The sequence below is a fragment of the Lissotriton vulgaris genome, unplaced genomic scaffold (genome assembly GCF_964263255.1).
Source record: "Lissotriton vulgaris unplaced genomic scaffold, aLisVul1.2 SCAFFOLD_291, whole genome shotgun sequence".
NCBI classification, from domain to species: Eukaryota; Metazoa; Chordata; class Amphibia; order Caudata; family Salamandridae; genus Lissotriton; species Lissotriton vulgaris.
This window is the reverse complement of record NW_028248508.1, coordinates 1,501,919-1,527,125: the sequence shown is the minus strand read 5'-3', so window position 1 is coordinate 1,527,125 and position 25,207 is coordinate 1,501,919. Positions and strand designations below refer to the sequence as shown.

The 25,207-nt window shown below is 46.1% G+C and overlaps 1 protein-coding gene across 2 annotated transcripts in view; it reads left to right on the top strand.

Moving 5' to 3' along the window:
* Nucleotides 1-25,207, top strand: part of AGGF1 (angiogenic factor with G-patch and FHA domains 1) — a 478,374-nt gene that overhangs the window by 113,991 nt on the left and 339,176 nt on the right. Inside the window, exon 3 of one of the 2 annotated variants that reach the window (XM_086949991.1) lies at nt 19,243-19,439. In XM_086949991.1, the coding sequence (XP_086806117.1) occupies nt 19,243-19,439 (197 nt within the window). Of the gene's footprint in view, nt 1-19,239; nt 19,440-25,207 lie in introns of both variants that reach the window. The other variant, XM_086949990.1, reaches the window with a different exon arrangement.

Below are 25,207 nucleotides of genomic sequence, written 5' to 3'. Positions count from 1 at the left end.
TGCACGGCAAGGGGCCTTTGTACTCTGGAGAGCGCCGAAGACCTGCCATAATAACATTGAGATAGTGCTAAGAGTCTTTTACTATCTGCGTGTATCCTTTAAGTAATACCTCTTTCAGGGTCTGCCCGCTTTTGGCGTTGGGTGACATTCTTGCGGTGGTGTTAATATTGGTTCTATTAAGCCGGCCTCATGCTCCATTAGCCTTTCTTTGGGCCTGACCCAATGAGGCGGGGGCGTCCTGAGCAAAGTGTGAGAATACACAGGGTTCCATTCTCACCCGGGGAGCTCATTAGGACTGCATAGAAAGACGCTCAATGCTCGCCCATTACCAGCCCTGGAAATGAGGCCTGCTCCTGAGGTGAGCCGCCTGGTGTCTGAAGGGCCTTTGTGCCCCCAGCCCTCGGCTGCACAACAACGGCGCAGCCCAACCACAGGAAGTGCTTGTTTGTCATTCCGCACATCAGTGTTTGTGGCATAAAAGCATTAAATATTTTCTAGGCACTTAGCCTCAGAAGAGAAGAGAAACTTGGGGGTCAGCTCGTGCGAAAAGGAATTATTGCTAGAGTGGAGTATAGGGGATCTGTTATTTGTGGCGTGCTTGTGGGACTTTCCAAAAACCTATAAGTACCCAAAAGAGTTTTCTTGATCAGGTACACAATAATAATGAAAGTTAGAAAAAACGTTGTACAGCGTATGGAAATTAGAGCATACCCGTGGTTATATGATATTCAAGGTAAGGGCATAAACTAATTTCCAACATTACAACAGGAATGTAAAAATCATATGATGCTCTAGAGTATTTTGGCTATTGTAGGAGGAGTTTCCGTGAGCCATTTTGTTTTCAACTTGCCTACCCTGCTCTCCCTCGAGTCAGAGCCCATGTGCCCCTCTCAGTGAATTCTGCACTGCTGAGACCCCCCTTGGGGTAATATGATTCTGTAGGAGTGATACCTTGTTCACCAGCCTCCTTCCGGCACCATCGTTGGGACTGCAGGAGACCTTCACTCCCGTTTACACACGAGACAACGTCTACTCCCAAAGTCAGCAGCTAGTGATATTATGGCATCGGCTTAACATTCTGTGATTCTTGGCAAATCACTTGGGCACGGGGAGAGCCAATACCTAGACTTGCACGGGAAAAGACCATGCCAAGACTCAAACCGATTACCCCAGTTGTTAAAAAATATATACATATGATGTATGCACTGCAACCAAATCTCTTTGCCAGGAGAGCTATTGCCCGCAGCAAGGGTTGGCCATTTAATGTGAGCTCAAAATAGGAATGGCTGGTCGACCGTCTTGCATCCCCCCTAAGTAACTTTGTATTTTCTTAAACTTCAATTATGTTCGCTGGCTTCCGTATGCAGCCCTATATGCTTTTCACTGAAGTCTGTTAGAAGCTCATTAACAAAGGAGTTTTATTGCCTCATTAATCAAACCGGTGTCACAACCAGTCTTATCTAAAAGGAATGCAAACTTCCCCTGCTTTTTTTAACAAGCATTGGCATAGCCAATACATCTCAGCTTTGGGACCTTATAAGTGTGTAGCCATGCAACAGTTGATGTTTTTACATCATGGATATTGTGCTGGATAACTAAACACTTATAAGGTCCCAAAGGCGAGACCTATTGCTATGCCAACGCTTGTTTTTTTTTTATACTTGTACCACTTGCACATTTTATGAACATGCTTTAGAAGATGTACAATAAAAGCAATGCTGCCTCATCCATTTAGTGCATTTCCCAGTTGGTGTATCTTAATTTAGGAGGAGTGGTAAAAGATGGATAAAGTATTGGACAGCTTTATTTACGCAATACATGCCATAGAATCTTAACTGGCTAACGGAACCGACATTTTCTGAAAAAAAAGGATAAGATGAGGTTAGACTAATGGAAAGCTGAGACTTAAGAACTTTCACTATTGAGGGATTCTGAACGGCAATGTCAACGACAAAGCACAAATGAAAAGAAACATATTTAGACAGATATAGCCTTTTACTTGAAAGATTGTAGAAAACCTAAAATACATGAAGAACCATACCCCCAGAAATCACACACCGATAGGAAGTCATATCAACGAAATAATTGTTCTTTGAAAAATTAAAAACATGTATTGGCAACACCGATAGGTATGCTCTTTGACAGGACTTTGCAGATTTTTACTTTGCCAATTCTTGTTGCCACTATAGAGCAGCACTAGCAAAAAGAAAGGCCAAAATTAAACCCCCTGCAGTATGACTTATGGGCTTGTGAGAGACCTCATTCATGCTTTAAAGAAAGTCACAATGCAGGAACAAATTTTGCCCCAGCATGATGCTGTGCACTGTGCCAACATGCATGTACGCATAACTTCATGATGAGGCCGCAATGTTGCCTTTTATTTAATTGTACCTCTTCAAAATGTTGGATGTGTATCATGGAATGGTATATTTTAAAAATCAAAATGAGAATGGAGCAGTAAGGTAGCAAACTGCAACTGCCAAGCCCTCCTAGAAGAAAAAAAGAAAAAAAAATTAAGTAAAGAAACAAACAAAAAAAAAAGTTAGGACCGGGAGGAATAGGAAAACAACGGAAGAATGGGAGGAGACAAGTCAACACTACCTGCCAATGAGTAGTGGTGAGAAAAGGAGCCCCAGTGGGCTGTGAGAGAAGGGTCTTATATTATTTACTGAAATAAATGGCTGGCAGAAGGGGTGGAAGAAGCTGCAGACTAGAGGAAGGCATCATATAGGGTGGGAAGGGACAAAGTTTAACAAACAAAAACTAAAAAAAAACACACATGCAGTCCCAAGCAATTGTGGAAGCAAAAGAAAAGGTAGTTCACTGAATGTAGGAAGTGGAAGGATACACATATTTCAATCATAAGGATAGTATAATGTCTGGGCTTCAGAAGGGGGTCAAACACGTGAGGAAAGAAAGCCAGGAAATAAGGAGCAACTAAATGGAATTGACAGAAAGGCCATTCATGGGGCGGTCCCAAAGTCACTGTAAATACATATATTGTACACAATAGGTTTGATAAAGCCAAAGTGGTCTGTCTGTATGCGATACAAAAAAAAAGAAGGCGTACTGGCTTCATTCTAATAATTAACTGGTCATATCTCGAGCACGGTGATCAAAGGCCGTTCACACTTAACGGTTACATTTAACACGTCAATATTAACTCAAAGTAGATTTGACAACTGGAATGGCTTAAAAACACTAAATAAACGAATCGTGTCTGTGTTTAGTTGTCAATACTCTTGAAAGCAGAAACAAAAAGCTCTCGGGTTAAGCATGTTCTGTTTTACTACGAACAGTAACAAAAAAAGCACCAGGGGAAAAAAAACATGTTATTGACGTCACATATACAAGCACTGCCACATAATTGAGGACAGTAACTGAAAAAGAATGTTGAGTTTGCAATAGATCCATACATAGGCTTCTGCCCATTTCCTGTTGAATGGCAATAAATGTAACACTACATTTTTAGAAGTAACCCAAAGCAAATGTTGGAATAAAAGTTTGAAAAAAAGTACATTTGGGAAGACTACAGGAGCAGTGCAACACAAACCGATTGTGAAGCGATGCCACCGAACGCACAATAATTTTAACAGGGAAAACGCAAACAATTGTAATGTTGAAAATATTCTCTTTTTAAAATGACATCCACAACTGCATATTTGCGGTTTACTAGAATATATAATTTTCGAATCTGTATGCTCTTACAAGAACATTTAAAAATGCACTTAAACTGAGAACCACTTGACTTCCCGGAGGCAACCCAACGCCGGGCTATTACATGCAGCAACAAGCACGGTGCGCGCACACTGGAATGAGAGGTATGCAGCTGGCACCCGACCGTGCTGCTGCTCGCTCCCGAGCTCCCTAGGCCAGGGGAGAGAGAAGGCGGGACATGCACTCGCCTCGGTCTTTCTTTTAAAGATGCACGCAAAGGCCAATAGCGTGTGAGCACACGCACAAGCGTGTGCTCAGAGTTACAAGTCCCTACTAGAAGCCTCGCAGAGCAGGGCATGCGCGCTGGTTCAAGCGAGACCTAAAAAAGGAAGGCACAGAAACACTTTTATAACTGCAAGTGATTTCAAGCTATGCCAGAGTGGGAACTCGGGAGCAGTTAAATGGGCTTTTGTGAAAATAATAGGTTGGAAATGCTGAACAGACTCCAGGTATATAGACAGTCACCAGTACATCTGACCTCCTTAAGAAGCATTGCCTTTCCTGTAATGCTGATGTTGCTCATATATGCCCCCCAACCCTTGTATGATCGACATCTTTTGAAGTGCACTGAAGACGGGGGGAATATATTCATAATTATATTTTCAGTTGTATTTTTTTCTAGTGGCAAGTAATATATTTAAGATATTACGGCAGGCCATGATTATTCTTTAGTTATGAATCTGCAAGGAGTATCAATCAATCAATCAGAACATTTATAAAGCACGCTACTCACCAGTGAGGGTCTCAAGGTGCTGGGGGGAGGGAGCAGCTGCTACTGATTGAACAGCCAAGTCTTGAGGAGTCTCCTGAAGGATAGCAGGTCTTGGGTCTGCCACAGGTGGATGGGGAGGGAGTTCCATACCTTGGCGGCGAGGTTGGTGAAAGATCTGCCGCCAGTAGTCGTTCGGTGGAGCGTGGGATGGTGGCGAGGTCAGCGGAACGAAACTGGCGGTTTGGGGTGTAGAAGGTAAGTCGTTTGTTGAGGTATGCTGGTCCGGCGTTGTTGAGTACTTTGTGGGCGTGGGTGAGGAGCTTGAAGGTGATCCTCTTGTTCACCGGGAGCCAGTGCAGGTGTCTTAGGTGGGCGGTGATGTGGCTGTGGCGAGGGATTCCGAGGATGAGACGTGCAGAGGCGTTTTGTATGCGTTGCAGTCTCTTCTAGAGTTTGGCTGTGGTTCCTGCGTAGAGAGCGTTGCCCTAGTCCAGACCACTGCTGACGAGCGCTTGAGGGACCGTCCTTCTGGTTTCGGTGGGGATCCATCTGTAGATCTTGCGGAACATGCAGAGGGGGTTGAAGCAGGAGGAGGAGACAGGGTCTCCTTGTTGGGTCATGGAAAGCGTTGAGTCTAGGATGAAACCCAGGTTGCGTTCGTGGTTTATGGGGGTCGGGGCAGGTCCCAGCGTGGCCAGTTACCAGGAGTTGTCCCAAGCGGAGGGGGTGGCACTGTGTTTGAGGACCTCCGTCTTCTCGGAGTTTCAGACGGCTGGTCCTCATCCACTCTGCGACGGCTTTCTTTCCTTCGTGGAGGTTGGATTTGGCGGTGTTCGGGTCCTTGGTGAGGGAGAGGATCAGGTGGATGTCGTCGGCGTACGTTATGATGTTGAGATGGTGCGACTGGACGAGGTTGGCGAGTGGTGCCATGTAGATGTTGAAGAGGGTCGGGCTGAGGGATGATCCTTGGGGTACGCCGCAGGTGATCGTGGTGACCTCGGATTGGAAGGGGGGAGGCGGACTCTCTGCTGGTGAGGAAGGAGGTGATCCAGTCCAGGGTTTTCCTTGGATCCCCGCGTCGTGGAGGTGTTTGCGTAGGGTGTGGTGGCAGACTGTGTCGAAGGCGGCCGCGAGGTCCAGGAGGATGAGGGCGGTGGTTTCTCCGTTGTCCAGAAGGGTCCTGATGTCGTCAGTGGCAGCGGTTTCGGTTATGTGGTTGCTGCGGAAGCCTGATTGGGAGGAGTCCAGGACGTTGTTCTCCAGGAAGTGGGTCAGTTGTCTGTCTTCTCAATGACTTTTGCCGGGAACGGGAGCAGTGAGATGGGTCGAAAGTGCTTGAGGTCCATATATAACTTATAGTTTCCTAAAACATACTTATTTATTACAAAGAATACCTCATTGTCGTAAAATAGCATGGAGAGTGGGGTGTAGTGGTGCAAGCTCTGGATTTTGTAACATTTATCAAGGAAACAGCTGTAAGATGGCTCCACACAGAATGTTATGTTATGTGCTGTTGACTTGCAACGAGGCACTTGTCTTTTTGTCTGTGCGTTAAAACGCTTTGGAGTATCCATTAATGTTTACTAAGGCAAGCTTGTATTCCTAAATAAGACTGCATAACCTAGTGTGTAGCAATTCCATAGCTCTCCATGCCCTGGCGGCACAGCATCCAGAATAATTTGCTGCATGGCTAAACGCTTATATAAGGTCCCAAAGGCGAGACCTATTGGCAATGCCAATTTGAACACTGCATGCTCCGTTACAGAGTAGAGCTAAACATTTATGATGGTATTCAGCATCCTGTGCGTACGTATCACCAAAAGCCAAATTTGTAATAAGGGCTGTATCTTGAACAAACTCAGCACACTTACAAACATTAGCATCCACTCCATCTGTTTTCAATTTATGCATTACAGATGTATCTTGTTTAGTTGCAAAAGAAAAATGCTTTTCTTCCAGATTTTATTTGGAACTGGGATTGCCAAACATGTTTTAACTGGGCTACCATGTAGAGCTGTGTCACTATGTTTTCTTTTCTGAGTTCACTGCAGCTTTAGATTGTCTCACTAGTTAAACACGATTTATGTCACACTTCATTGTTAGTCCGTAATGTCTGCTCATTACCAGAACCATCATTAAGCTGCTCTAGTTCGATTAACCTTCAGGTTATCACCTAAAACACTATATCCAGACCAATAATGTTTGTGTGTAGCATTTGCTGGGCTAATAAGTCTTTCTGAAGTGCTTTCCTGACAAAAAACACAGATGGACCAATTTGTTGCAACAACATTGTCAGTGTTCTAATATGGTATGGTTTAGACATGCTACTTATTGTCAGGCATTAAGGACCACGTGTTTAAGCTGAAAAATAAGAAATATACATGTTAATTTATAATACATATTAATAAATGTTGATACATGTCAATATGTATGAGCATTTTTTGTTTTGATACTCAACTTTATTGTTTTTTAACGAGGCGAAAATCCTTCAGACACAATAGATCAGGGCATCATTTCCATACATCTTAGCATTTACAGTGCCACAAACCTCAGATCAATGCACATCTGTTTTGCATATTAGTCCAGCAAGCCGAGCCATTTTCCCCATGCGCTCCTGTGCTTACTTGGGCATCCCTGAGCTTCATATACCAGCTGTTCTTGTGCGGCACACAGGTCCAGTCCCTTATGCAACTAGGAGATCGTGCCCAATAAGGCCTTGTCTGCTCTCGTATCTCCTAAGCCTTCCATCACTCCCAGGAGCAAGGGTCAGGGTTTAAGGGGGATCTCCCAGCCCAGGACCCCGGTCAACTCTTCAACCACTTGTGTACAATATTTTGTTATGATCTTGCAGGACCATATCATGTGATAGAAGTCTGTAGGTGTGCCTGTGCATTGCGGGCACAGCTGGGGCTTTGTAGGTAACCGGCCCAGTGGAGCCTAGCAGGAGTGAGATATGCACAGTGAAGGTAGTAGAACTGGATCAACCTCAATCTCCCTGAGATAGTAATACCTCAGGGTGCCATAAGGGCAAACCGCCAGTCTTCATCCTCCAGAGGACCCAACCATCGCTCCCACCAGGGCTGTAGCTGGTCTGCTGTATTGGGTGAGTTATTCACCAGGGATCGGTAAATCTGGGAAACTCCTCCTCTCCCTAGGGCTCCCATGAGAAGTTTGACTTCTAAGGGTCTGAATTCTGGGAGTGTGGTGCCTGTAGAGATGAGTGGAATAATGCGTGTTGGAGTTGTAGGTATTTATAAAACTGAATGGGATTGAGGTAATATAGACCCTGTAGGTCTTGAAAGGTACAGATATGTCACCCCGTCCGCACATCTCCGATCTGGGAAATGCCAATAAGTTCCCACATTTAGAATCCTTCCAGGGCCCCCACGTCCCCCATCCTTGTTCCCCGCCACTACGTGTCTGGAGTGTACGTTTGGTGTCCCATCAAGTATACCGCAGTGCTGGAGGACCGTTCTAGTTACAGACTGAATAGTGTAAGGGATTGGTGACCCGTAGAACATGGCTTGAATCCGTGGGAACCCCAGGCTCTCCAAACCCTAGTTCGTTGGCCGGGTCTGACCATCCCCCGGAGAACCAGTCATTTATTATCAGAAGTCACGTCACAACGTAGTAGAGGGAGAGGTATGACGTACCCAGTCCACTGTCGTATGGAGCCTTCTGACAGTGGGTCAGTGCCAACCCTTGATCTAGAGTTAACGGAATTATGCCATTACTTTATCTAAGGAGCAAAACCATTGACGCAGGAGATGAAGTGGGATGTTCTGCAGCACATAGAGGAAGCGCAGGAGTATCATCATTTTATACAGAGATGTTTTGCCTATTGGGTTTAGTGGCAGGGTGTGCCACCTCCGAAGGAAGTGGACAGTGGACTCTTTTTGGTTATGACCACGATCATGGCCACGTCAATATCTCGTGCAAAGCCTCCTCGTTCTATTGCTTCCTCATAAAGGGTCTGTAGGTGTGGTGCCAGGATCTCTCTAAATATGGAGTTGTACTCTGCTGGGTAACCGTCCGGTCCTGGGGTTTTACCAGGAGATATTGCTGATACAGCTTGGTCTATTTTCTCTCATGTGATGGGCTGATCCAGTATCTGGGCGTCGATCTCCGACAGCCGTGGTAGTGGGACGCTTCACAAGAAGGCAGAGATGTCTCCTGCGCCTGGGGCCCGGGCATCAGAGAAGAGACTTTTGTAGTACATTGAAAATGTCTGGGCTGTTGCCTCTGATGTCTGTTGGGTACACCGGTCAACGTCCACAATCTCAGTAGTTATCCGATTAGCTAAGGGATGCCAGCTGATATAAGAGCATACCGTTTTAATCCGCCAATCCTTAGACACGAACCATGGATGATCTCCACATTTGCTTGACTGAGTCTAGGGAGACATGACAAATTTCCTTGCGTATGAGCTAGAATTGGAGAGGCTCGGTGTCTCCATTTATTACACCCATGGCTTGCTCCACGCAGAGTGCGCGGGTCTCTAGGTGGGAGTTCCTCCTGGGATCGGTGCATTGCTTTGACATATCCCTTGACAAAGCCAGTTTTACTGGCGGCTCATAGTGTACCAGGTGATCCCGCTGTACCCTTGTTATATTGGAAGTATTGCCTAAGTTCTTCTTCTCTCAGGGTCTTTTTGCAATCTTTGTGCTGGAGGAACCAGGCGTTAAGCCGCTGGATAGGGTGGAGTTCACCAGTGGGTCCATCCATGTAGAGGAGTAGGTGAAAGCGGTTGGATATCCACCGGACAAGTGTATGGAGGTTTGCCATCAGACGGAAATCGGGAGCGGGCATAAACACTATGTCAATGAGTGAGTGGGTGTGGTGGGCTGCTGATGTGTGAGTGTATTAGTGAAGCCGGAGGTTCCATACTCTCCGGGCATCAAAGAGCCCAAGCTGAGAGACCCATTTCGAGAGTCGATGGGCATCTGAGCGCCTACCATAGAAAGAGACCCCAGTAGTATCTTTGGTAGAGTCCATGACTGCATTCAAATCTACCCCACACCCATCACTGTCAGCCCTGGGGAAGAGACGTCAGCAAGGTTGTGAGGTCCCAGAGGGATGTCTCTAGGAGTGCTTTGGATATATATACCGTAATCATATTTAGGATATTCTACCCATCTTCCCTGTGAGGGCTAAGATGCGTCCTTAAGGATCTAGGATGTCCCGGGTAACTGTGAAAGGAAGAGGCCGGTGAAGAAGAATAGCTACTCCTCTGGATCCTCAGGTGAACCCTGCATGATGAACCCTACCATTTCCCTACCGGGGGATTTCTTAGCAGATGGGTCTCTTGCAGGTTGAGAATCCTGTAGGTTGAGCGTTGTGCAAACTTCAGGACTGCAGCGCGTTCCACCCTGTCCAAAATTCCATTGCCGTTCTTTTAGAGTACGCACATGGACTACTGGTCAGTGTAGTGCGGTGTCATTGGTGGTGCTGCTATGAGAGCAGTAACTGCTGGGCCTGGGTGCTCGTGAGTCTGCGTGCAATAAGGCCTTAAGCGGAGAGTATGGACTCCTTGCCGTTGTGCGGTCAACGAATGGGGGATATGGGTCCTGTGTGCCTGGTGTAGTATCGAACTGATCAGTATGTAGAAACATAAAAAAAGTTCCCTGAACAGTCCCCCATCCATCCACCCTCCCCACACTTCTTTCCCTAAAGCATCTGTCGACCTAATAAAAACAGTTCGAACAGGTGTAACAATTATTATTGGAGAACAAAGTGGTGGACCCTTCCATGTTGTAGGATTTAAGGAGTCTCAAGAGTTTAGAGTAGTTATGTTCCTTGAGGCTATCATTGGCCTTGACTATGTCTATGGGTCTAACCTCTATATCGCTGGACTGCAGGAGAGGTCTGTGTCTCTAGATTCATTTAGTGGTGTGGTCGGAGACCCACTCTGAGTCGCCTCTCCGGTCAGTTCCTGCTCCTGTGACAGTTCGCAATGTTTTCTTTTGGCAGGGGATGCAGATGTGCTTCTTTCCCCGTCAGTCCCAGTGGTACTGATGGCTTTCGTCGAGTGTTGCGGCCTCTCCGAGATCGAGTGTGCTGCGGCTTCAGTAGTTTACTCTGCATGTTGTCAGTGTTGACCTTTGTTGGGGACATAGCGGCCATGTTCTGTAGGGACATGGGTCGTTCTTAAGTGGCCCACGTCCAGGCCTCTTCCGGGTTGTCGAAAAAGTGACTTTCATTGTTGAGGATTACTCTGAGGCGGGCAGGGAACAGGAGTCAGTAGGATAGGTTAAGTGCCCTTAGTTTTTGTTTGACCACAGTAAAGGATCGCCTCTGCATTTGCACTTCTTTCGTATAGTCCAGGAAGATAATCACCCTGTTCCCTTAGCAGGAGAGGTGGGGGTGGGAGCGCGCCTCGTGCAAAATGGCATCTCTGTCCTTGAAAATGAGGACGCGTGCTATGATCGGTCTTTGGGCACGTTCCACCACCAACCAAGTGGTGAGGCGCTCCGAGGGCATCCCAGTCTTAATCCAGATTGCTATGAATGAGCCGGCCTAGACAGATTCCATCCCTTCTGGGATAGCAACAAAGCGAAGATTGTTCCTTCAAGAACGATTCTCAGCATCTTCAGCTCTTCTGTGTAGGTCAGCCGTGTGGGACAATAGCCGCAATACCCGAGTCTTCATCGTCGCCATTTTGTCCTCGATGGTAGAAAGTCAGGACTCTGCCTCTGAGATCCTGGCTGTCGCATTACGAAGGTCCTGTCTAATGAGCAATACATCTACATGCACCTCCTCTATCTTATTCTCCGCTGTGAGGTGCTTATGGCCTTCAGGATTGTGGCCTGATCCCCTTCTGCAGAGGCAACTTGGCCTGGGTTAAACCTCAGACACTGGTGTATTACTCCATGTGGGTTTGGGATGGAGGTGGCTCTATTACATTGTCTTTACCCATTGTTGTGCACTAAGGCTCCTCACCTATCCTCAGGGGCAGGAGGGAGGAGGGGGGGCAATCTCCTCATGGTCAGCAACAGCCTGGCCTTCGGAGTAGCAGTATTCTTGCCCACTCAAGTGCTCACTTCTCAAGGGGCATGTCAGTCAATTTTCCTTCCTGCACTTGGTCGGCTGGGAGTACTATCTGGTGGATCGGGACCACACATGAGTCTCCAGTGCTGTGTTTTGCTTTTCACCAGCGACTGAAATACCTTGCTTCAATCCCACCATCCCCGATGTGGCACGGGGCGCTGCGTCATGCAGTCCAAGACTTCCGCCCTGAGCCGTTGTTGAAGCTGAGCCTTTCTTCTTTCTTTTTGTATTGGGGCTTGCGCTAGTGTAGCCCCCCTCCTTTTCTGTCCTGCACAGGGGCCCCCCGGGTCATGAAGCAAGGACCCCACACAGGTGTAAATTTGATCTCTTTATGCCATGCACCTTCTGCTCCCTTATTAAGTTTGCAGGCCTCCGGCTGTCCGGTCGATGTGGCCTTCCATAACTCGTGAGGCCCGTCTTTCCACTCCGGTTATCTCACAGAGTGGGCGCTTGGTGGCCACTTGACCCTGGAGGGTCACTGGATGAGGGGCTTCCTGTCCTCTCAGGGTCCAGAGGGTGAGGTTGGACCATGGTTCTAGTGTGGCAGATGCAGAGGATTGGGGATATCCCCGATCGGTATCCTAATTCTGGTGCTCCCTCCCGTGAGCACCCGGAAGGGACTCCCAGGCAGGCCAACTAGTCCCGGAAAGGGACTCTCGTCACGCTCACAGAGTCTCGCGTCGCTGCCCTGCATCCCCACCACCACCCCACCTGGGCAGATGATCTGTAGTCCGCCGTTCCTCGAGGCCTCCACCAGCCAGCCTAACACGAGGCCAGATGGGTCTACGTGACTGCTGCTCTACCACAGGACCCACCCCTCGAGTTAATGCAACGTTGGTTCTCCTAGGGGGGCTCAGGTCCACTGCCCTGTGGAATCCTCTGGAGAAGGGGGAGAGAGAGAGTGGGAAGGCGGCACTTCCCACCGCTGTCCAAGTCTTCCCTCTTGGTGTGCACGTATCTCGTCCTGGCGAAGCGGCCTGGTCTGAGGTTGCGCTCTTCACGCCGATGGTCTTCTGGCGGTGCGGTCAGGGATCTCACTGGTGACTGTTATCGCAGCGTCGGTGGAGGCTTCTGAGGTCCCGAAGGGTCCCCTCACTCTGGGCCATGTAGGCCATGGACCATTTCTCTCAGCTCCGCCAAAACCAATGAAGGTTGAGGTATCCTGGTGGGTCCAATCGGCTGGTTGGGCACCGCATGAGCCTCAGGGGAATAGACCAGACTGCAGATGGCGATCTTGCGGGTCTCGGGCAATCTCATCCCCTGGAGGCCGACAGGTCCCATGCCTCTGGCTTCTGCTCACGTCTCGATCACTGGAACGCTCCTGCACTCTTGGCTATTTCAGGTTTCAGAGGGATGCTGTGCTCTGGGCAGAGTCGCTCCACAGGCTCTACTCCCTGTCTTCCCATGGGGCTGCCATTTTGTGTGGGGATGTCCCATCAGCTCAATCTAGGACGATCTCTCCAAAGATATGGTCCTGGATTGCTGCCAATTGTTTCTCGGCAGATGCGGCAGCCAGTGATCGTGTCTAGATGTCCTGAGAATTGAGGGGATTCAAGCAGATGACAGAGGGGAAAGCAGAACTCTCAAAGTGTGACCACCTTCTTGATGCTCGTAGCCATGCCCCTTAAGTATGAATATTTACACAAAATTAATAACAGATTTGAAATCAAAGTTTTCTGCATAATTTTGGTGTCCATTTCGGTTTTATTTTTGTGATGTTACAGTTTAGATCCAACGTGGCTAAGCACCGACGTGTACACATGAACTTTTGTGCCAGATCTGTCGCAAATGTAAAGATTTTAAATTATTTTTTTTATATTTGTCAGCCATCTTGGATGTCGATTAGACTATATGCCGTCATAGACAAGATCCACTTGGGGTCTTGCTCTTATATGATTACTATTACAAAGACTTATGTCTGTACCCACTTGCAGCTTTCTATCACAAGGTGAACAATTTTTCAGTCTAACAGCTATACTAATACTGTTTGCAGGACTAGACATGGTTACAGGTAGCTTTACAAAGGGTAAAGTGATTCCAAAGTATTTCTAAATCGTGTTCCGGTTGCATGCAGATACAGGATCTTTTCCCTCCCAGTGTTCCAATGGATGTAAGATATATTATGCATTCTGGAGATTGCTTTGTCCACCTACTGCAAGTTTCCATTCACCTTTTAGTGTCCTAGCACTGTTTGTACTCTGTAATCTGTTACTGTCCATTTGGAGTGCTACCAGCACACCCATTTAATCTCACATTATTTTATGATTATTAAAAATTTGGAGCTGCTGTACGCATGCTTAGTGTTTTACGCTGTCTCCTAAACTGTGTACTTGTTAAGTTAGCGTCCATGTTCCTGTTCTAGAGAGTAGATCATCGGTTAAAATTGTTGCTAGTTAGATGCAAATTACAACTCTAGCCCAATGATCCAAGACTTGACTCTTACCTTTTATTCTATAAAATTGTCCAACATCATGTCAGAGCTGTACAGTATGTTATGTTATGTTACTAAAGTTTTATATAGCGCAAATCACCACTGTTCTCTAAGTGCTTTTAAAGAAAAGGAACACAACAGATAGCCACCGGTAGACCGCCCGCGGCCACACTGACGAATTAAAGTAAAGATGTTATCTTTTTGAACAAGTGGGTCTTTAACGCCTTTCTGAAGGGCAATAGCACTGGCTCCCTTTGCAAGGTTGCAGGTAACTCGTTCCAGATTTGAGGAAGGTGGACCGACAGAGCTCTACCACCCTTTGATTTAAGGTTAAATCTCAGTGGGGTTCGTTTACAGGCTTTGGAGGAGCGCAAGGCTCTCCCCGGGATGTACTTTCTCAGACGGTCTTTAATATATTTGGGGGCTTCTCCATAGATGGCTTTATGGGCTATACAGAGACACTTGAACTGCACTCGATGTTCGATGGGCAGCCAGTGCAACTTCTGTAAAAGGGGCGTCGCTCGTGTTCTCCTCGGTAGGGAGAAAATCAGCCTGGCCGCATCATTCTGAACCACCTGCAATTTCCTAAGGAGCTTCCGAGGAAGACCCAAATAAAGAGCGTTACCATAGTCCAGCCGCGAGATGACTGTGGCGGACACAATGGATTGCAGTGTTGAAACAGAGAGAATAGGAACAAGTTTCCGGAGTTGCCTAAGTAGGCCTATACAGGAGCCCACCACCGTGGAGACTTGAGGGGCCATGGACAGATCTGCATCAATTTCTAGTCCTAAACTTTTTACTACTCTTCCCGGAGTTGGTACCTCCCCTAATTCGGGGGGCCAGAAAAGCTCCCACCAGTGGCTGTCTTGTGTTGCGATGATGAGCACCTCAGTTTTATCTGGGTTAACCTTCAGGAGATTATTTGTCATCCAGTTAACCGTGAATCTAAGAAGATTCTTTACTGAGTCTTGCGCCTGGCTGGTGTTATCAAGTTGGACCAACAATTGAGTATCATCCGCATAGTTAAAAACTTGGCAGTTTCTATGCGTAAGTTCTTCCACTAAAGGTTGCAGATAAATATTAAATAGAAAAGGGGACAGTGCAGATCCCTGGGGTACGCCACAGGTTACAGAACTAGCAGCAGATAGTTGATCTCCCATTTGCACTCTCTGAATCCGGCCAGTTAAAAAGGATTTAAGCCATTTAAATGCTTGCCCCGTTATTTCCAGTTTCGATACACGGTTCAGCAAGATGGCATGGCTGACCGTGTCGAATGCTGCTGACAGATGTAAGAGAATGAGGAAACAAGGCTGTTTATTATCGGCCCTGATTCTCAGGTCGTCAACAACCGAGGCCATCACCAGCTCAGTGCTGTGCTGTGATCTAAAACCTGCTTGTCTGGGATGGAGCAGTCCATGTTCCTCCAAGTAACTGGCCAGAGTATTCAGGACCTGCTTTTCCATGATCTTTGCTAGGAAAGGGAGTTGGGAGATGGACCTGTAGGTTTTTAGAGCTTTTGTATCCGCCCCTACTTTTTTCAGGAGGGAGAGAACCCTAGCTTCCTTCAGATTCACTGGCAGGTACCCTGAGTCTAATGACTCATTTAGTAGATCCAGAAACTGCTTTTTCAAGCCCGGAAAGCTGGAAGGTGTCATAGTCCGGGCGATCGTTTATGGGACTTTACCCTCCATCTGCGTAAGTTCCTTCAGGATAGAGAAAATCTCTTTTTGCTTATTACCAGCTCTGCCAATTCTGTCCTCATATAAGTCTGCCTTCCTGAGTAGGATATCAGCCTTATATTTAGACAGGAGAGCCTTGTAGGTTTCAGAATCCGCTAGGTTATAGTTGGGTCTCCACCTCCTCTCTGCTTGGCGCAGAGCTTGTTTTTTCTCTCTCAGAGTGTCAGTGAACCAAGGAGCTCCTTTCCCTTTTGCTCTGACCCTCTCTAGCCGTTCAGGGGCTAGTGTGTCAAATGCAGCCTGGAGCCAAGACATTAATGCTGTACTTGTATTGTCTAAGTTACCCTCACTCATAATTGGGGGTGGAGTAGAGAGAAGCGTCGAGACCAAAGATTCAGCCTCCACTCTCTTCCAAGATCTAACCTTCTTCCATAGAGGATCTGACAGTAGAGGTAAGCAGCCACACTGGACCCAGCATTTAATCAAGGAATGGTCTGACCAAACACAAGGGCTGATGTCGGTTATCTCTACCCGAGGAATAGAAGACCAGATCAAGTCAAGAGTGGGGCCCTTAACATGAGAAGGGCCTGTTACCAGTTGGAGCAAGTCCAGAGAGGACAGGTTAGTTTCAAACCCTGCCTCTACAGGGTCTCTGGGTGACTTATCCCAGTGATAGTTAAAATCCCCTACCACCAGGAGATGTTTATATCTTGATCCAAGATCTGTTAGGAGCTCCAGAAAAGCGTCATTGAAATCTGGAGAGCCTTTAGGGGGGGCGATACACTACTAGCAACACAATACAGGAGGATTTCAGGGAGATTTTTATTCCCAGAAGCTCTGCACTGTCACAGTTTTCTGCTACAATTTGGGTCACCATGATAGTCTTTTTAAATAAGACTGCAACTCCCCCACCTCTGGAATCCCCAGGTCGGTTATACCATAGCGCATCAAATTCTAAAGGTAATGCTGCCAGAATATCTTGGGTAGAGCTATCCCCCAGCCAGGTTTCAGTAGGGCCTAAGATGCCAATATCCCCTTCAAAGAGGAGAGAGAACACTTCAAGATGGTGTTTTTGCAGAGAGCGTGTATTGAGCACTGCTCCTTTTAGACCCTGTAGCAGTATCGTCAGGTTGGATTAAACTAAGCCTGTTCACTTCACTGGCTTGATCTAAGGACTTTTAGTTACTGTTGGTTCTCTCAAAATCTTATACTATGATCTTTGCATTTGCTGACAGCAGATGTGTACACCTTTTGATAACTGGTGTAACAGTCAATATTGGAATACCCTGTTTTAGTAGCCAACCCATGTTCACTCGCCTTTGGAGATGGGCATAGCCATCTATCCTTTTGATCTTGAGTACCAGTGCTTTTCACATTATTTACACAAACAGTTAAGATTTATGAGTTTTATACATATTTACTTCTTTGTTAGTTGATTACTCATGCAGGGTTTTGAGAGTCAGTCTTATTAATGTAATTTCTTGGCTAAGACCCACACACCTCTTGCTCTAACAAACCTGTTCTAATCTAACTTTTCCTATCCCTCCTTGTTCCTTTTCTGCACTTTGGCAACAAGAGTTACTCTATGATGACATAGTGATCATTAATGGTGCCTCCAGGACTTAGACTGAGTTAGAGCAATGAATTAAAGACTGTATAGAAATATCTTGCTTATTCTTACTTAGTTCATTTCCCTTCGTTCTTGTGTGTTAAGTACTTTGTTTGTCATCTGCATGGTGGGCTTAGCGGGTCTTAAATGCTTATCTGATTTTGAGGTTGTTCGGGTAAACTTTGTGGAGTTCTCGAGGGAGAGCCTCACTTTGGAACGTTCCCGCATTGTTCTCTGGCTGACTATTGTTATCCTTCTCTGGCTATGCGTGGAGGGATCTTTTTTCCTTGGGAATGCTTTGACTACTTTTAAAAGGGTAAAGGCCTAATTTAGTTCTTGGCGGACGGCTTACTCCGTCACAACAGCGACGGATAGCCCATCTGCTGAAGTATAAATTCCATAGGATATTATGGGATTTATATTTCGACAGACTGGGTATCTGTCACCGTTGTGACTAAGTAAGCCGTCTGCTGAAATGTAAATCAGGCCCCAAGAATTTTTTCATACAATATTGGCCCTTAAGGAAGTAATCTTTGATGTTTTTGGGTTTCCTGAAGATGACAGGCTTGTAACAGCTTTTTTTTTACCATTATATAGGAAGCTGCAATAAAACCAAATGTCAGGTCTTACATAAAAATGTAGTAGCTCAGTCTGGCCAGTCTATTTTTTTTGGTATGCTATACACCCTCCTCTTACACCGACTTCCTACCCTCACTTCTGCACCCACCAAGTTCAAGTTCAAGAATTTGTATAGCGCACTACTCACCCAGAGGGTCTCAAGGCGCTTGGGAAGGGGGCTCATCATTTATCGAATAGCCAGGTTTTAAGTTCTTTTCTGAAGGAGATGTGGTTCTGTGTAAGGCGGAGGTGAGTGGGGAGTGAGTTCCAGGTCTTGGCCGCCAAGTAGGAGAAGGATCTTCCTCCCATGGTGTATCTTTGGATACGCGGAATTGCGGCGAGGCCTTGATTGGAGGATCTTAGTTGGCGGGTGGGTGTGTAGAAGGATAGTCGAGTGCTGAGGCATTCGGGCCCTAGTTTGTAGAGGGCCTTGTGTGCGTGGGTGAGGAGACTGAATGTTATTCTCTTGTTGACGTGAAGCCAGTGGAGGTCTTTCAGGTGGCTGGTAATGTGATCTTGGCGAGGGATGTCCAAAATGAGTCTCGCTGATGCGTTTTGGATGCGTTGGAGTTTTTTCTGTAACTTGGCTGTAATTCCGGCATAGAGGGGGTTTCCGTAGTCTAGTTGACTCGTAACCAGTGCGTGGGTGACAGTCTTTCTTGTCTCGGCGGGGATCCAATGGAAGATTTTTTTGAGCATACGAAGTACGTTGAAGCAGGAGGATGAGACGGCGTTGACTTGTTTGGTCATCGAGAGTGAGGAGTTTAGGATGAAGCCAAGGTTACGTGCGTGGTCTGTGGGTATGGGTGCTGAGCCCAGATCCGAAGGCCACCATGAGTCGTCCCAGGCAGAGGGGGATGATCCTAGGATGAGCACTTCCGGTCACCTTTTTAATGTTTGAGTGCCTATCATCTTCTCGATTAATATCACACCCATTCTGTACATCTTCCCATCTGCCCTGTTGGGCAATACATTCATCTTTCTCTTCTTAAAAACACCCTCTTCTCAGTTTCTCCGCCTGTCTACTCATCTACTTCCTCCTCCTAAATGTATCCCTGGGAGCAATACAAAAAACAAAGTAGCAAACATAGAATTTTCACTGTACTAAGATCAACCACATTTGGATTTATCAATGCTTGTTTTAGTTATCTACTTCGTCAATAAATTGAAATATACTTGGTAACATATGCGAGTTAAAAAATTCTTTTTGACGGAGCTACGAATTAAAATTATAATTATGTGCCTTCAACTGGGCTACTGTGTGCCTTTATCTCTAGATTTACTCCATGGATCGTAAGTCTCCCTTGAATGGAAATAGTTTTTCTTCTTTACATACTTTATTTCGAGTGATTACTTGGCTATTTTGCTATGGTGTGACTGGTTAATTTGGTGTAAATTATGTTTAATTGGCATTCTTTTGTTGCAGCAGATTATTGTTACTACCCGCATGAGAACTATTACCAGAGTTATGATGTCCCAGTGGATGCCTTGCAAGCAAACCATCAGAAGGAGGATAGTATTCCCATTCCTGCAAGCCAGTTGGTTACGGACACAAGTGTTCATGCTAGCACCAGCATTGTGGAGAACGGACAATCTCATGATGCAGCACTTGGTCAAAATACAGAGGTAAGTGCCATATGTTTTTATAGTTCTCTTCAGATCTCTTTTTGTAAGGTACGTTGAGCCATTGTACCTATCTGAATCTCGCTAGTGCTGAATTTTAAACATTTATTTTTTGTTGCATGTATGGATCTAATTTAAAGTTATGTATGTTTTCACAAATTAAACTATGTAATACTATGGTAACTCCTATCAGCCTAATTGGGCAAAGTAAATCAACAAAATCTTGAACAGAGACGCGATCATGGACATCTACTGTCAATGCAAACAATTTTACTATCAAACCAAACAGCCATAGAGTTGTTGAAATGTTTTTTTCTGCTATATTGTAAACACGACTCATTGTTACCATCAGAATTTCATGAGCAGTGCACACCCAAGAAGGTAAATGCTGCAATCAGGAAGATAGAAAAAAATCACCACCTATTGAATTACTTGTCCACACATTGACACGGACAACAGCACAATCTAAGCTATACCAAAAGTATGTAAAGCACACCACGCCCACAGACCGAAAAAACAAATGCTCATGGTTTTATTCACAATGAATAATTGAAAATTGTGAGGCATAGGTCGAATGTAGCAAACATAGAATGATAAGACAAATTAATATTGAAAGAAAAGATGCGCACAAACGGGCTCTTGGGTAGCCTGGACCAGAACATGGATCTTTAAGCACAATAAGAGCTCTAACATCAAAACTCGCCCCTCAGGACACATGGGCAAAGTTTAATGCCATAGTCTAAAGCGATATAGTTATACTGCTAGAAGATATTAATCTCATGCACACATATCTCTGCCTGTAAAGCACCGTTGTGCAAGACCTCTGGAAGAGAAGGGGATGCATCAAAGGGCAGTACTCTAGTACTAAACCGACTGCAAATGCTACAGAGATTAGTACTCAAAAAGGACAACATCACAGGCCCCCTCACCACGCCTCCAGTTACACATAGGCTAGCATGCATACTGTCATGACCTCAGAGATAACGTTCCTTTGTTTACCATGACACTGATTCATTTGGTCACAGCAGAGAGGCACCTGAAAAGCAATCCACATCTCACAATACCCATGTTCAAAGCAGCATGATGCACTCAAACATAATGTCACATTGTCAAGCACAGAAGAGACAGATGAGGATAAATATTTGGCTTTAATGTCCGTGGCATTACTCTTGCCTTGAGACTATTGATTGTTGCCACATTCCAATAAAGAAGCGCTATGGGCTCTCTTGGAAGGCTTATTCCGGGACTTAATATGGAACAAGGGGAGACCGCAAGTTGCTCTGTGAAAGATGTATGCTCCCACTAGCCAAGATGGACTAGCCGTCTCTAACATGTAACTGTATTATTTAGCTGCCCAACTCCAATGGGCGACGAAATGGCTTGACAGTTGGTGTTTGGAAGACACATCAACCATGCAACAGCCCTGTCCCCATTCTCAAATCTGCCATCTGTTCCATCTCGTTGCCAAACTCCCACGACCACCACAACTACAGTTAAGACTGGCTCATAAATGTTACAAACAGTGTTTATATCTTACCGGCACAACACTTCCAAACGCCCCAATCTTACCACTGCTGGGGATGCCAAGAGGCAGACTGGGTACATCGGAGACAGGCTTGACGACCTGGCATGCGGCGGAATTAAACACTTTGGGCGACCTATATAGATACAGTGCGTTACTAACATATGAGACACTGGTCGAAGAGACTGAATTACCAGCTGGTCAGTTCCTACTACAAACCTCCCTTCTGAAGGCTTTGTCAGCTGCCTGGGGGATCTAACATCTGAGCAACCAACACACTTAGTATTACAAAACCTGCATGTCATGGGGGCGGGATCACACGTGGTGCATTGGCTTGTAAAAGCGCTGCTTGTGCACACGTTGAAGCCGATGCAACGCCTCTGAGTTAGATGGGAGAAAGATAGAGGCCGACCCTGGACTGATAAGGAATGGGACGCCATACTACCTGGTGCCAGGAACATAACAAGAAACTCTAGGTTCAAGTTCATACAAACATACATCATACAGAAGGCATACCTTTCGCCTGACATGATAAACAGATATTTCCGTGCTGCCACCTCTGCGTGTCCAGGCTGTCAAACATCCAGATGCAGATCTGCTTCACATGTTGTGGGCTTGCGTATTCCTTCAGCATTACTGGCAAGAGATAGCCACTTCCCTAGCTTCACGCACAGACATGACACTGCCATAGTCATGGGAAGCCTGCCTTCTAGGGCTCTAAAAAAAAAACAAGGTCACCTCGAGATATTGTTACTTAGGTCTAATCACTGCAAAACGTCTCATAACCAAGAAATGGAAAAGCACAGATCCTCCAGAAATAATTAGCTGGAAGCGTTCATTTCTAATATGGGCTCAAACGGAAAGTACAGCAATACACAGAAAGGAGACAGCGGGGCTCCGTAAATATCCTATTGCGCAAGGCTGGGACACACTACTCATTGCACAATGCTCCGACAACACAATAGATGCAGATGCTACCCTAACTACTGATCTGTGACAGATACGCAATGCTTCACTGCTTAGTCAAGAAGAGGAGATGTGCTTTAGAATGTATATAATAGACATTTATCACACCCCCCAACTCCGTTGTGGGTAGGCACACGTACCCCATCTGCTTCTCTAGACATAGGGGTCTACTTTGCTGGATGGTAAATACACCTAGTTATGCGCACTGCTTCAATGTATTATGTGGAAATGAACAGATAATGCACCCTTGTACCCTGTCAAGTAAGACTGATTTTGTCTGTATTCCGTAGATGGCAAATATCCTTTTTATATTATAAGTTTCAGGTTAGTTTGTATGGTTTTCGAAAATAAGTCTTATTGGTAACTTTCAGGGATTTCTTTCTTCAATCTGTCATCGTATAATTCCTTTTCTCCTGCATTGAAGTGATGATTGGACTCGAAGGGCAGTTTTTGTATGTGCATGACTTGTATACATAAGATCCTGTCATTACAACTCCGGCCAGCTGTGTCATAAGTAAGATGTGAATAGAAATGATTATAATTTCTTAACCATGATGAAGTAAAAATGTGAGCAGTGGCAATCAGGGACCCCGGTAGCTTGTTTCCGGTCCAGGGAAGGCATGGCTTGGCAGTTCGGGCTGGACTGTTCCCATGAGGCACAGGGTCAGACTGATTTGCATAGGGCCATGTCTGAAAAGGGGTGGCAGAGTGGGCTAAAGAACGGTGATGGATTAAACCCAGATCAGTTGACTGGGGGTGAGTGCTTGTATTGTCAACGCTCCGTCCATCATTTCCTTTGGTTTTTCTTTGTTCGCCCTAAGTTGACAGGGTATGCTCAGACGTGAGTCCCTTGCTCACTTTGCCACTGGATTCAAGCAAGCCGGGCTGAAGAAGGCTGAAATGCCAGAAACCGGTTCTCGGTAGCTTGTTTCCGGTCCAGCGAAGGCATGGCTTGGCAGTTCGGGCTGGACTGTTCCCATGAGGCACAGGGTCAGACTGATTTGCATATTGCAATGTCTGAACTAGGGTGGTAGAGTGGGCTAAAGAACGCTGATGGATTCAACCCAGATCAGTTGACTGGGGGTGAGTGCTTGTATTGTCAACGCTCCGTCCATCATTTCCTTTGGTTTTTCTTTGTTCGCCCTAAGTTGGCAGGGTATGCTCAGACGTGAGTCCCTTGCTCACTTTGCCACTGGATTCAAGCAAGCCAGGCTGAAGAAGGCTGAAATGCCAGAAACCGGTCCTCAGTAGCTTGTTTCCGGTCCAGGGAAGGCATGGCTTGGCAGTTCGGGCTGGACTGTTCCCATGAGGCACAGGGTCAGACTGATTTGCATATGGCCATGTCTGAACTGGGTTGGCAGAGTGGGCTAAAGAACGGTGATGGATTAAACCCAGATCAGTTAACTGGGCGTGAGTGCTTGTATTGTCAATGCTCCGTCCATCATTTCCTTTGGTTTTTCTTTGTTCGCCCTAAGTTGGCAGGGTATGCTCAGATGTGGATTCAAGCAAGCCGGGCTGAAGAAGGCTGAAATGCCAGAAACCGGTCCTCAGTAGCTTGTTTCCGGTCCAAGGAAGGCAGGGCTTGGCAGTTCGGGCTGGACTGTTTTCATGAGGTACAGGGTCAGACCGATTTGCATATGGCCATGTCTGAACTGGGGTGGCAGAGTGGGCTAAAGAACGGTGATGGATTAAACCCAGATCAGTTGACTGGGGGGGAGTGCTTGTATTGTCAACGCTCCGTCCATCATTTCCTTTGGATTTTCTTTGTTCACCCTAAGTTGGCAGGTATGCTCAGACGTGAGTCCCTTGCTCATTTTGCCACTGGATTCAAGCAAGCCGGGCTGAAGAAGGCTGAAATGCCAGAAACCGGTCCTCCGTAGTTTGTTTCTGAGCCGTTTGTGCAGCATAGCTGCAAAATCAGCCCTGCAACAAAATTGGCCAAAAACCGGCCCTAGCAAAGCGCTCGACGGCACCTCCAACCCCCCGAGTGGGGAGGGTTGGGGGGGGGGGGTCGGCGGAGCACTTTGCCAGGGCCTGTTTTGGTTCCCAGTCCGACCCTGGTGGCAGAGTGGGCTAAAGAACGGTGATGGATTAAACCCAGATCAGTTGACTGGGGGTGAGTGCTTGTATTGTCAACGCTCCGTCCATCATTTCCTTTGGTTTTTTTAACCCCAGAACATACTCGCATAAGATGCAAATCACTACACTAGAGAATAGAATGTCAGCAACAACAAAAAACTGAAGCACTGTCTAACAAAATGTTATATATATGTGTTTTGAATGTATTTTATATGCATTTGGAAATATTGTGCGTAATCATGAGGGTCATGTTAAAAAACAGAAAATACCAATAAAGATATTTAAATTAAAAAAATAGAAGCGCTATAGGCTCTCCTTCACCTACTTCAGCTACATAGAGGTCACAAGCCTCCTTATTCAGTTGGAATGTGATGCTACACTACATTGAGGTCATACTCAAAACAAATCCCGGGTTCATGTAATGAGGCAGCCAGAACTCCAGATGTTAGCTCTGTATTATCTTAGGTCAGTTATCCAGACGACAACAAAACACATACCACAATACTACATGATACCTTTCTGACCTTGTAAACCCTGTAGGCGACCTCGGAGACCCCAGATTGATATGACTCGGGACACTGTGTCACAAACCACCAAGGAATAAAGCAGTTGGACACACATCCATTCAAGACATGCCACTGAAAAAACCACTGGGTACTTGAGCAATCATTTATTTGCCTCCATTTGTCACTTAAACCTTTGCACCTGTTACAGATTTGCCTCTTGAGCTACAACAAGCCAAATCAGACCGCTTCCTCTCCTGGTTAACTGTGAACAGATCCTGCCAGACAGGTGGCAAACCCTGAATCGTTACCATGCTAAGACATACACCAAGCACAGGAGGCTGGAACTGGCTTGGATGATAGGTGGCTGACATAAATTAGTGAAAACTTCACAAGTCCAATAAATGTTTACTGATGTGCAAAGATTAGTGCAAATCCCACAGGTTCTGTAGTCTGTTATGCCCAGACATATCCGTGTGCTTGTGCTTCCTACCACAGAACATTGACACCTAAGCTACAGCTCTATATCGACTTAGCATGCCTATGGATGTCATGAGGCCAAAGGAGATTCAGTGTGAAAAACTTACAAACAAAAATAGATGCTACAGTTGGTGGGTCTTCCAGCCAACACTATCCGCACACTAAAGCTTGAAGCACCTCCAGTAGCTCCCTTCCTAATATCAAGCAAAGCCCCAGATGTG